The 13,332-nt window shown below is 53.5% G+C and overlaps 1 protein-coding gene and 1 long non-coding RNA gene across 2 annotated transcripts in view; one reads left to right on the top strand and one right to left on the bottom strand.

The window, feature by feature from the left end:
- Positions 1–10,741, bottom strand: part of PFKFB3 (6-phosphofructo-2-kinase/fructose-2,6-biphosphatase 3) — a 42,594-nt gene extending 31,853 nt beyond the window's left edge. The window contains exon 1 of the mRNA XM_075759514.1: positions 10,602–10,741. Within this exon, the coding sequence (XP_075615629.1) occupies positions 10,602–10,617 (16 nt within the window). The 5' untranslated portion in view covers positions 10,618–10,741. The remainder of the gene's footprint in view (positions 1–10,601) is intronic.
- Positions 10,742–10,786: 45 nt separating this feature from the next.
- LOC142602752 (uncharacterized) lies at positions 10,787–12,894 on the top strand. The gene is made up of 3 exons (XR_012836525.1): positions 10,787–10,873; positions 11,594–11,727; positions 12,829–12,894. It is a non-coding gene; the product is annotated as an uncharacterized LOC142602752 (long non-coding RNA).
- Positions 12,895–13,332: the final 438 nt, after the last annotated feature.

The raw sequence follows: 13,332 nt of genomic DNA, 5'->3' as shown, positions 1-13,332 counted from the left end.
CTATGCAAGAGCAAGATCTTTCTGCAGTTGTGGCTAATGGGGATCCCACCAGCATGGGTTTGAGGTGAAGGCAAGGGTGATCAGAGGGTCACATACCTGCAGTCTCCCATATCTGCAGGACATGCTCTGAGCACGGATGCACTGTGTGTCCTCTCCCTGTCCTGCCTTGAACACAGATGCTCATTCCAGTGCTGACCAGCTAAATAACCTTGAAAACTCATCTCATGCAGGGTCCAATCCAGCCCTCCACGCCTGGACAAGCACAACTCCCTCGGACACGTGCAGGAGCACACGCAACCACCTCAAACCGCTGCTGCCTTTGGATGCTACTCAAAAATCTGGTCCTTTTGCATTCAGACAGAGTCAGTCATCGATGAAACGGGGTGACTAAGACACAGCGCTGGTGCACGCCAGCCTCATCCCACGTTGCCTTGTCTTGTTTGCAGCCAGGCCGTTAGCTGCCAAGGCCACCCAACCCCACCGCTGCAAGCATGGCGTGGCAGGACATCAAAAGCCAAGACAGAAAAGGCAGCCATAGGGTTTCCAAAATTTGGACTGGTAAAGCCATACCCAAAAAAAGATCTCTTCCCACCCACATGTCCTCCACCGAGAGCTTGCCCAAATTGCTGCCGTTGCAACAGCCATAAACCATTTAATGGTTTATTAAATTGCGTTCCTATTTACAGTGCCAATGTGTTTGACTTGGGTTAGTTTCTGAGTTTCATAATTTTCCCCCAAAAATTATGAAAAGGAAAAAAGGAGAGCGGAAACATGGCAGCAGCCAGCAGTGATTTCATGCTTAAGAGGACCAAAGGCTTCGCTGACGGGTTCCCCCCTTTGACATTCCCCCACATACATGTTCTTCACAGCTGCTGTGAGGTGGAACTCCATTCTCTGCCTTTGGCAAATGAACCTTGGAGAAATAAACAAACACAAAAATCACTGTTGGCAGGTGCTTCTTCTGTCTCAACCCGTCCTGCTCAGGTCCGTTCAACAACACAGAGATTTTAGAGGCGAAGCCACTTCTGAGTCCCTTCTCCCTCCCCAAAACCTCATCCTCAGCTGTGAATGGGATCCAGCGCTTCAGCTGGAAAACAGACCCAGGCTGGAAAAAAAAACAACCCAGCTTTTTTCCTTTTTCTTTTTTTTTTTTTTTGTTTTTTGCAAAGGTAGTGTTGTTTTGTTTTGTGATCGTGGATCCATCCCCAAAGCAGTGGTGTTGGCACAAGGCGGTGCAAGGGGTGGAGGGGCTTCGTCGAGCTGCCCAAGCCCAAATCACAGCTTCATCTGTGTCCTACTGTTCCTGTTAGCAATCCCTTGCTAATTAGGAGGATTTCGAAGAAAATCAGTGAGCAGGAGAAAAACCCAAGTCAAAACCTCCTATTTCTGCACCAGACATGCTAGTCTCCTGTTGGCATCAAGGTGGGTTGCTTGCCTGGGTCGTACCTGGGATGAAAGGACAAGATTCCTCCAAATAAATTTATATTGGTGACTAAGGAGCCTTTATTCTCCACTTGCGCAGGGTAACCTGGCAGTGCCCGTTTGCATTTTTAGGAGCAGAATAATTCAGTCTCCCAGGCACAGAAATCAAGCCATGGCTCAGCACCAGTCGCTCAGTCCCTGCTTTCAAACCCACAAGCAAGACACACGCAGTGCAACCCATCCTCCTGCTTATCCCCCGGCAGAAGCAGCCGGAGCATCCTGAGATGAGACCGAAACTGGGAAGTCCCATCCCTCCTCGGTGCTGCAGGCAGGAGGCAAGACACCCAATTTTTATCCCAGTACCGCTGGGGGAAAAACACCTCCTGTCCCAGCGTATTACCCCCGTTGTTTACCAAGCTCAGCTGTTCTCCAGGTTTCCTGGAAATACCAGGAAAGCCCGACAGCCCTCCGGCACTGGCGATAGCTGCTCATGCCCCTTTCGCATGTCTCCGGAGGAGGCTGCAGCTGTTGGGAGGGATGGTGGCAGTGCTGGGTGACGGTGAGGTCAGGAAAGCAGATCCCGGCAGTGGTTCCTCCCTGCGTGCATGTGAACGGGGCATGCACAGCCCGTGCGACTTCCTGAGGCTGGCACGTGCTCCGGCAACCCTCCGTCCCGCCGTCCCTCTCGGGTGGCCAAGCGTGGGCTCCCGCCGGCAGCCGCGTGCCAGCAGGCCATGTACAGCCCGAAAATAATAAATAAATCGGTAAACAAGTTCACCTCGCCTCCCTGCAAAAGGCTTTCCCCCCCCCCGCGTCAGGATGGGCAAACAAGCACCCGAGCTGACTGCCAAGGCGTCGGGGAGGAGAATAAATCAGGTTGTCTGAAGGGTTGCAGCCATTTAACACCAGCCCTGCCACGTCCCTGCCCAAATGCCGGCTGCCGAGGGCTACCAGCCCCACCAGGAGAGCCCAAAGCAGGGCTGGGGCTGTGCAGGAACACAGCAGCACCTCCTTTTCCCGGCGGATTTATCATCACCCCTTCTGCAGCCCCGAAGCAGCGTCGTTTCTCCCCAAGCCATTTCATAGGGAGATATTTGTCCGTCTCGGCCTCCCCACCCTGTCCTCAAATAACCTGTTCCACGGCTGAGCAACGCTTTCCCTGATTTCCCACCCAGATCTCTCCGCGTGGGGTTTTAACACCCTGCTCCAACCACACGGGTGGATTTTGAAGCTCTGCGTTGCACTACGGTAAGGTTCGGACCAGTGATGCACACCAAAACGTACCAACATGGGGGGGACACTGCAGGATGCTCCAGCACGGCCAGGTTTGATGCAGACGGTGCTGGATCTGCAGATAAGAGCAGCTAAAGCCACAATCACACTGGCCTCCAGCCTATCGCCTGTACCTTCCCGTGCCTCAGTTTCCCCTGCCTCAAGTGATAAAGCTAGAAATCATCCAATGAGGACTGAGGGACAAGAGAGAAGGGGATAAAAAAATCTCAGCAGCCAACTGTAAAAAAAAAGCATGATGCCTCTGGAGATTTAGAAAAAAACCCAACAAAACAAACAAAAACCAAAGGGAAAGCCCAATTCCAGGATCTTTTAGCAGGAAGGTGATGTAGAAAATGCAGGAGGTTGGGTTTTCTGGCCCAGGAAGACCATGTCTCACTCTGGGCCCTAGACTTTTGGAAAGAGGTTTAATCAGGGATGGAAAACACCAAGCAGATGTTTCCAGACCAGAATAGATGGAAGAGCATAAAGTGAGAGTGGTTTTGTGCTCCAGGAAAGAGAAACATGGGGGAAAAAAACCACAGGAGCAGCTTTCATTCTGAAAAAGGATGTCATAAAGAAAATGATAGCTGTCCTCGATGGCAAGGAAGGTTTAAGGTAGATATAGCAAAAGTTGCCCAAGTATTAGCGGAAGCCTAATACCTCTGCAGAGGACAAGGAATCCCCCAGGGAAAAGCACGACGGAAATTTAAAACTGCTCGTGTAGGTTTGATCTTGACTCCCAACTGGGGCCCGTTCCCCATCCTCTTTCTTTTCAGCCTTAAAATGTGGTTATGCAGGGGGAAAAAAAAAGCGGTGTGTCCTGCAGAGACGTGCACGCCTGCATGTGCGTGTGTGCACACACGCACCAGGCAAACAGGGATCACGCCTCGTCGACTGCTGGTTTTGAAATCCTCCCACGTCCCTCCACGAAAAACCCGTGGTCATCTGATTTAAAGCCTTGGGAGTCATTTTATGCCAAGATGAATTTCTCCATCGTTGAGGGTGTGTTAGGGAAGGGTTCGGCACGCCAGCCACCCTGCCCACACGGGCTCCTGGTGGCAAAGGGAATGTCAGAGATGATGGTGGGATGCCCCACGGAGAAGTGGCCCAGGGAGGTGGGGGGTGTGTGATCTGAGTGCTGGGGTGAAGCCAAAGCCCACGCTGAGCTTCCTGTGGAGCGGTTGGACCCTTCTTCATGGGCCAAGCCCAGCAAAGCCCAGCCAGATGGGCTTTCCCTATGTAACATGGCCACCTAGCCTGGTCTTCAGCTGGTGGCATGGATAGAAAGCACCGGTGTCATGCCAATGCCTGTTCACCGTGTAAATGCAGCAGAGTCCTTCTCCATCCATGCAGGAGGAAGGCAGGACCCCAAAAGGCGGGTTTTTCCAGCATCTCAAGTTACTCGGTGGGTTGCTGGGCCTGGGAAGGCAGGTTACAGGCATATCTGCCTGCTCCCAGGTTAGGAGATGAGGAGATGCTATCAGCAACTGCATCTTTACATGGTTTCAATTCCCTGACGGAGGAAGTCTGAGAGGCTGTAGCACCCCATCTCTTGCCACTGGCTGGTTTCTATGGAGCGATTGGGCTGTGGAGTAGGTCCCCAAAACCCCCATTGGACCTTACAGTTCCCCCATAGCAGCACATATCCCTTTCTAAGCCTCCTACCCCAGTTTCAAGTTGGGTGGTGGTCCCACCTCTGGCTGGGGCAGCGAAGGACATCCCACCCCCCCACCACAGCCTGGCACATCCTCCCCTGCACCAAAGCCACCAGACGTGGTGGGCTTTGCTTTGCTTGCACAACCCCATGAGCACCAGCGAGAACGTGACCGCTAGGCACAGTGGCTCCTTAAACCCATTAAAAACTCTCCATGAGTAGTCATAAATGCTAAAGAAAGTATAATGTCAAAGAGGCAGCAGAGAGGTCATGCTCACCAAGTTGCTTTTTTGGAGGTGCAGGAAGCAGGGACGTGCCCGGACGGGTGTGATGTAGGGGGGACAGACACCTGCTCCTTTGGGTCATTTACTCGTGTTTCACTCAGCAGGCCAGTGAAGCAAAAGGGGATGAAACGAAACCAAGAGCCAGAAGGAAAATACCCTGGCAAGAAACACCGGCCAGGGAGCAAAGCAGGACACGAGGGGGGGTTTCCAGCCTTCCAGGAAAGGTGTTCATTGAAAATAAGGCAATAGTTTGACTCAGGCACGAGCTGGTGAGTCAGGAGAGCTGGGGCCAGCTCTGCCGCACGTTTCCTCCCTGCCCTTTGAGCAGATGGCTGCGAGCGGACGCCCACGCCGTCCCTGGGACAGCCCCCACGGCGAGCTGCGGTGGGCAGGACCCCCCCCCCCCCCCAAGCAGGTCCCGACTGCTGCTCGGCTTCTCTTCATCAGATGCGTTGCTCACCAGTGCTCATAAATCCTCCTCGGCGCATTTGATGGGAAGCGCTGGAGAAAAAGTTTTCCAAGGCTGCCAGGAAAACACGACATCAAGGAGCGACGGGTGACACGACCAGCAAACGCAGCAGCACGTGGATTTGCAGGGGATTGCCAGCAAACCAGAAATCAGCCCAAAGTGACAAAATTACCCCTTTTAATACCAAAAATCTGCAGAACGGTAAATCTCCCCCCTTAGCTGTAATCACTCTGCACAAGCAGATAGTTTCCCATCAGAGGGTGTTACAACCTGTCTGCCTGCGGGAGCTGTGACATCAAGGAAGTGCTCGATAGAGAGGGGGACATGCAGCAGAAATAATAATGCCAGAACATGACGCTGTCCTGCCCTTTCCCTTCATGCTCACGTGCAAAAGGCACCTCTGGTCCTGCTAACAAGAGCTTCCTTGATCTCAGCAAGCAGAAACGAGACCAGAAGACGTCACAACTTCTGCTAACAGGGAGGGAAAAGCCTTAATAAAGAGCAGTATTGTTACAGCAGCAGGGCTGTTTACCCGCTCCTCCTACCACGCGGCTGGAAATTGAAGTGCTTGGTGGCAGAAATCACCTCCGCAACGTCATCCCCACCAAGGCATTTATCCTGCCAAAACAATTCCTGTTATCACTTTCCCCGCTGCGTGATAACTTCTGCCACCTTTAGATAGGAGCTGCTTGCAGGAGATTGCTCTGATGGCCACCGGCAGAGGGGAGCCAAGGGAGCGTGGATGTCAGAAGGGCTTTGTGCAGGTCTACCAGGTGCTCTTCACCCAGCATCATGGGATGCTCAAGACCTCCATGCAAACACCCCATGGTGGCTAGGACGTGATGGTTGAGAGACATCCAACACATTAGATGCAACACACAGTGAGGTCTCTTTGCAGAGCAGCTCTATGTCCTGCCAGCCTCCTGAGGGCTGGATTTGGGGGTTGCTGTTATGAGATCTCCAAACAACTTGGCTGAAGGTGAGAGAATAGGTCCTTGTGGAGGTAGGTGTGATGTGGGAAGGAAGGACCCTGGGAAGATTAGGGCTGGTTTTTTCAAACCTGCTGCTCCCCCCCCTGCTTGGTGGGTCTCAGCTCCTCCAGTCCCTTGCTAGCCCTGAGATCATATTTATCTCACCTGTGTGGTGCCAGCTTGGATCCAAGTGTCTGGCTCTCCTTGTGGTCAATGGTGATGGAGAGGTTGCCACTGGGCCGGGACCTGGAGGCCTGGCTTACGCTGTACACCTCACTCCAGAGGGCTAAGGAAGGTGAAAGCCATCTCACCCCATGAGATATATGCAAGGACGCCCACTAGATCACTCTCATCCTGGGAACTGATGTTTAATCCAATTCATGTGTCCAGCAACCAGGAGGCACTGCTTGCTTTCCCACTGCCAGCCTGGCAGATGAAGGACAGAGCTCAGGTTCCAGCCGCAGACCCTCAGGACCTCCCTGATGCTCCTGCTTGTGCTTTTTCCAGCATCCCTCCTTCTCTTGCCTCTGCAACCTGCGGCTGCTCTTCTACATGCTACACAGGACCCAATACTGGTCCATCATGCCCATGGCTCTTCTAATCTATGAGCTCTTCTCATCTATTCCTGCAAAGACAGCACGTTCAGCATAGTTGGCTGCAGTTGTCCAAGCTCTGCCTCTGCCTGGGGTTGCGCTTGTGTTGCACAATTGTGGCCAATGTCCATGTCAGCAGAGCCCCTTTGCAGGGACGTGACATCCACCATCGCCTCTCCAAACCACAGCCTACATCCATCCAGGCCCACCTCTGCCACCAGCATGATCCTCCTTGGCAGTCTCAGAGAAGATAATCAACAGACAAAATCAACATCAACCACTCCAGAATCTGCCCCCTCGTCGAGCAGGGCCCCCAGACCTCTTTCTTGTCTGACTCAAGCCAGGCATCACCACGCAGGATCCTGTGCTCACACCAGTCCAGCAGTAACACGTCCTGATGACCCGTGATCCAAACAGCACCCAGTGGGTCCCTCGTCCAAAAGCTCGAAGCCAACCTATACCTTTATATATACCCATAAATAATATATTCATGGTGTCACACATTTTTTTTCAGCTGGGAAGCACGTTGCACCATGCATGCATCATGCCCTTGCCAACTTGCTAATGGCTGTACCCATACCCTGCGGAGCCAGTCACTCCCAGCATCATGCGTTCGATCTCTGCTCGCTGGCTTCCAGTCTTATCTCCAGCTCCTTCCCTGCCAGCAACACTACCAGGATTTCATTTGTCCTTTGACAAATGACAAACGTCTCGCTCTCTGGCAATATCCTGGCTGCTTATCACCTGCATGCTCCCAGGCTTCCTCGCGTCAGCCACAGTAATTAAATCATATTTTTCAGGCGGGGCGAAGGGCATTTTAGGTGAAAGCTCCCAACACCTCCTGCCAGCACAGCTGTAGCCACGGTGGGGGGGCTTTCCCAGGGTAACGGCACCGCTTGGACATCAGGACGTTCCCCAGTGCTCCCAGCTGACGCAGTGATGCTGTAAGAAATTAATTCCTGCCCTAAGCCCATTCCCTCTCCCTATCCTTGAGCATCCCTGCTAGAAAGACCTTTCTGTAATACCCAAAACTGCCAAATGCCTTGATGTCGGCTCAGTGGCAACTGTTGTATAATACGACATGGAGCGCAGATCCCGGGGCAATGCCACTGGCTTTTCGATGCCCAGAGAGAAAGGAGGCAGAACAGAGCCAAGGCAACAAGGATTTAGCACAGGCTTGTGGTGGAGACCCGGGAAAGTGATACCAAAGCTGCAAGCGGTGAGAAACCGGCAGAGCTAGGGGTGGAGTTTGCATTTTACTCCGCAGGATACTCCGTTTCCACACACAGGGGTGTGCAAAGACAGCTCAGGGCCTCCAAAACGCACATCTCAAAGTCTCCCTGTGCCTCAAGCTACCTGGGGTTTGCAGAGCAGCAGCCTTTAGGCAGAGCCTCCTCTTTGCACCCCAGATCTGGGTGGTGGTGAGCAAGCCCTGGGGGGAGACACTGCTCCCAGAAGGCTCCCAAAGGAAAGGCTCAGCCTCCTGGCTGAGCTGGCTGGAGTCCCAGTTTCCCTCTGGGAGGATCAGACAGGCATCCTGACTCCAATCAGGCTGAGGCCACCACCTTCAGAAAGGATTTTTTAATGCACCAAGTTGAACTACAGTGAAAATATCTTCATGCCCAACACTCCCGCAAACTAAGGACATGCACAGCTCGCTCTGTGCAGCTTTGAAGAGCAGCCAGAAGACCATGCTGTCCACAACCCTCCTGCCTGGTGGCTTATAGATATGCCCATGGGAAGCCCACGCAGCCCAGCTGCAGCCACCGAGCAAGTGCTCTAGGCACAGCTGGTGACATGGAGTCCCACCAACCCAACGGGATGCTCTCAGCTGGGGTCGCATCTACACAGACTGCAGCCAGGCCTTACAGAGAACCTCTACAAGCATCATCATGGCCAAATTCACAGTCTGTTCTAGTCTAAGCGAGTCTTACAGTCTCAGTGTGCAAGAAGAAGGGGTCCTTGGGGGGGGGGGTCTCCAGCATGAGCCGAGCATGCACATGCACAAGCGATGGACAAAACCCATCCACGCTGGCCTCTGTGTCATGTTGGACCTTCCCAAGGTGGAGCGCAAGCTGCTGCAGGGAGCTGCCGGCCGCTGCTCTGGCATTTCAAAGTTAACCCGTAGAGGAAGCCTGCAGATGAGCTATGGCTTCGAAGGTGACACAATGGTTGCAGAACTGAATTCAAGGTCCCAAGGACTTGCAGGTTAGCTGTGCCCCAGGTGTCTAGCGGCGATGGCAAGCACAGCATGGTCCCCCAACAAATGGGTCCTCCCCAATTCACATGTGCTGGGCAGGATCGCATGGAAATGCATCCTCATTGCTGCAAACCCACCAAGTGTCCCCAAGTGCTGGAGACCTGCCTGTCATTTCTATCACGGGGATCCTCGCTGCAGCGAGGCCACGGGAGCTGCCCTCCAACATGAGAAGCTCCCCCCCAGCTCTCTGTGCTCACCCCCAAGGGCTCAGCGCTTTTAAAGCCTCACACGCTCTGCTTTCCTCCAACCGCCCACCCCCCAGTATCTCTCCTTCTGCCTCTAAATGAATCCGTTTATCACCTAAAATTAAATCAAGACCTGAAGTCTGCTATGCTGTCAGGATGCGAGGGTGTAAACCACATCACGCTTCACTGAGCCTTAAAAGGCAACATAAATCTTCGTGCCTGAGATCGCTAGGCTCTGTGAACATCACTGCGGGCAAACTGCCGCACACCCAAAACATCCTCCCCAGAGCAGGGAAAGGTGAGAAAAACAAATCCAGCCCTCTGTCCCAAATTTTCATTCCCTCCCTGCTGCCCTTTCATGCCATGTCAGCCTCGGTGTGTAACTCCTCCGCAGCGGTACCCTCTGTCTGTGCCCCAGCACTGCCAGCCCCTGGCATGGCACCAGCTGCCCACCAGTCCAGAGACACAGATCCACTTTGGCAAAGCACCCGAGTTAGATACTGAGCAGCATCTTCTCCTCATGTCCTTGCACATCCCGACTTAACTCTGCCTCCCCTGGCTTTTGTGTACCCTGGAGAAGACTTTTTCCCCTCCTTTTCTCCTCCCAATAGAGCTGCTAGGACAAGGGGCCACCACGAGTATCCTGCTCTGTGCCCTGCCATGCCTGCACTGTGACACCCCTCTGGGATGAGGACAAGGTAACATTAAGGGCATGTGCTTCACAGCAGCCTGGAGAGGATGGAAAACTCATCCATGCCCCCATGGGGCAGCACAGGAGCAGCCATCAGGGCTTTAGGTCTCATAGCTGGGTCCTTCTTGCCCCACAATGCCAAGCCAGGGGATGGCAAGGGGGGATTTCTGACAGCTGCTGGGATGGAGTTTTTGGGAGAAGAGGTGTTTTGGGGTGCAGATTGGAGAGCATCACAGTGTGAAAAAGAGCTGCCCAGGTGGGGTACCCCCCTCAAAAGCCATTTACCTCCCCGGTCTCTCCTCCCTGCCTCCCAACAGCACAGCTCCTCCAGCTGAGTATCTCCCAGGGACCACTACAAATGCATACAGGTTACCAGTTCTCAGCCTGCATCACCCGAATCAATCCCCAGCAGCACGCCCCTGACCAGAAACGTCTTGCTTCCTTCTCCTCCACAACCCTTGCACTACCCAGAGCGGCTTATTCGCCCAGAGCAGCGAGAGACTAATTCTCCCAGAGCAGCGAGAGACGAACCACCACCACCACCACCCCCCCTGGCCAAGCGAAGGTGGAGGGGACACAGTTGCCCTTTGCAGGCTGCCTCGGGGGGGTGTCCCCCATGCTCCCCTGAAAGCCAGCAGTGCAGCAAAGCCAGAGAGAGCCTAATGCTCCCATCTCACACCCCTGCAAGGAAGCACCGCACGGGACACGGACCCCAGCCCCATCCCTGGTCCCCCCAGTTGTCCTACCCAGCCGGGGGAGCATCCCGGGGTGCTGCCTCCCACCCCCAATCCAGCCCCTACCTTTGCGGAACGGCATGAGGGAGGGCTGCGCTCGGACGCCTGGGTTCCACGGTTGCGGTTGCCTTGCTTTTATATATATATATATATTTCTTCTTTATTTATATTTTCTTCCTTCCTCCTCCTTCTTCTTTCAGAAGGAAACGGACATATTTGGGCAAAGCCTGGCAGAAAACAGCGTCATATGGAGGCAGGCACTGCAGAAAGGAGGAAGTTCTTGCCATTTCGGAGCTTTTAACCCTTCTCTTCCCAGAGACAGCAGGGCTAGGAGAGAGGTAACAGGGACAGGGCAAGGAGCTGTTGGCCTTAGGAAGGGATGGAAGGCACTGGGAACTGGTTTTCTGTTTGGTTTGTGGTGGTTTTTTTCCTAGTAGGACCAGTACAGAACTGAGTGTAATGTGGGTGGGATAATGGGGTTTTGGCCTCCCGCATCACCTCTGCCAATCTTCTGAGCTCAGCAGAGCACTGATCCCATCTTCTTTGTGGTAGCACTGGGAAAACACAACTACTCCCAACACCAGGGATCCAGAAGCTCAGATCCCCCTGCTTAGCATCTCCTGGCTGCCCTTGCACAGGCTGGACTATCCAAGGTCGAGGCAATTGGAGGTTCAGATTCTGCTGTGCTAACCCCCATGCTGACGATGTGCAAATCCCCCTCTCCTGGCATGACAGCAGGGACGGCTGGTGCGGGGCTGGGATGAGCCCTGAGCTGAGCCCAGAGTTCTGGAGCACAACCAGGTCTGCATGGCTTCAACTCTACCGTTCAACCCGTAGCTCAGGCTGCAGCAGGAGGTGAAGGTGGAGCATTACCACCTGGGAGAGTTGTTTATTTTTCTGTGGTTCCTTTACTGCCCTCCCTGGAGGTAGAAAGAGGCATTGGCTTGGAGCTAGTTCAAGAGGAACTCCTTAAGCTATGCAGGACTGGACCCCATTCTTCCACCGTGGTGGTTAACAGCAATACCATGAGCTCTCTGCTGTGTCTTTGCTCCCTGTAGAACCACTGCTCCCTCCTGGAGTCACCAAGACCTTTCTCTCAAACCAACCCTGCGCCAGTGGCCGTGGTGGTATAAAGCCTCTCTGCTCATCTACTGCAGGCTCCAGCCCCATCCAGACCACCATGATGCTCAAGGTGAGCGCTTTTCATCCGCTCCAGCACAGATTCTGCCAGATTTGGCTTAAACTCCCCCGGGAGAAACCTGTTTAAGCCAGTGGGTGAGGAGTGCTCCCAAAAATGCCCTCACAGCTCTGTTATGGGTGCTGTAACTCCAGCAAGGACGGTAGCAGCATCACTATTTTGCATGGCATAGCTGCCTCTGCCCTGCTCTGGGAGTGATGGCTGCTTCTATGTCTCTGAGCCTCACCACCATGTGAAAGACAAAAGCATAGAAGATTTGGTGGCATGGGCTGCTGGGCTTCCTTCCAACAACTGGAACCAGTTACAGAAGCTGGTTTCTACCTTGTCCCTAGCAAACATGGCAGGACACGCTGGGGATGGGTCTTTGCCCAGGCAAATTGAGTGGGCAACTATTTTCTTGGAGAAAAATAATCTAAAAATACAATTTTCCAGGACATTTAGCAACCGTAAAAGGCTTCAGGATGGGAAGATCCAAGGCAGCTGGGCTAGACATCCACGTGACGCTGCCAGATGTAGCCCAGCAGGTAAAGGAGAGTACTCCTTCGCTCCACGTGGCCCAAGACCCACGTGCAGGAGAAGGACACCCCAGCCATGCCTGAGGCCAGGGTGGCACGACAGCAACCTGCCTTTCGTTGCGTTTTCCAGCAGCAGCTGCCAGTGCTTTCTGGAGGCGGTTCAGCAAGAACCTCTTGTGTCCTTCAGGCTCCTTCCACCCCTTGCTGGAGGCTGCTGAGCCCCGTTCCATGCATAGGCTCTTGTACCGCATGGCCCTGGCTGCTCTTTGCAGCCATCCCATCCCAGCTCATGGCTGAGCTAACAGGGAGCAACTAAAGGGAGAGGGAGGAGAGCCTGGTGCTGCCCCAGCTTGCTCGGGGAGCCCAAGCGAGCAGAGCTGAGTGCAAGTGCCAGCATCTACCCATGATGGTCCCTGTGCAGGATCTGGCCCCGGGCGGGCAGGAGCAGGCACAGGGCTGGCACCACCTGTGAGGGTTGGCAGCTTGACCTAACGCTGCGTCTCCAAGCATCCTGGATCCTCAGGGCATGGTGGAGGACATGCTGTCATCTTACTAATAAAACTTTGTTTCTTCCCCACAGTTGTTGGCCTCGTTCCCTCTGTCTACAGCCCGGGGCTCTGCTGATCCACCCCCGGCTGGAACGGGAGCCTGACTCTAACCCAGTGCTGTACTCCAGCAAACAAGTGCTGTTCCTTGAAGTGATGAGCCTCCAAATCTCTATAAAACACAAAAAGATATTTTTACAGTTTTATTACCTGGGATAAATACAGATCAGCAGTTCATCTCTGGAAGGATATTTCCAGCACGTGATTCCAGGGCTTGGCAAAAGAAACATAATGCAATATACCCAGGGTTAGACCCAATAATGGACTTGGGCGTCATGTCCATCAAAATCCACATTTGGATGTTTATGTCCAAATTTGTAGTCCATAGCATCCTGCTCAGTGCCTGCAGAGCTTGGAAGGTATCTAACTCCTTTGTTTGTTTGTTTGGTTTGGTTTGGTTTTTTGTTGGGGTTTTTGGGGGGTTTTTGGGGGTTTTTTTTTGTTTTTTTTTTGTTTTTCCTGCAACATTGATCTTTCCT

The sequence above is a fragment of the Balearica regulorum genome, chromosome 1, assembly GCF_011004875.1.
Source record: "Balearica regulorum gibbericeps isolate bBalReg1 chromosome 1, bBalReg1.pri, whole genome shotgun sequence".
NCBI lineage: Eukaryota > Metazoa > Chordata > Aves > Gruiformes > Gruidae > Balearica > Balearica regulorum.
The sequence above is the reverse complement of the archived record's forward strand: the minus strand, read 5'-3'. Positions and strand labels throughout refer to the sequence as shown.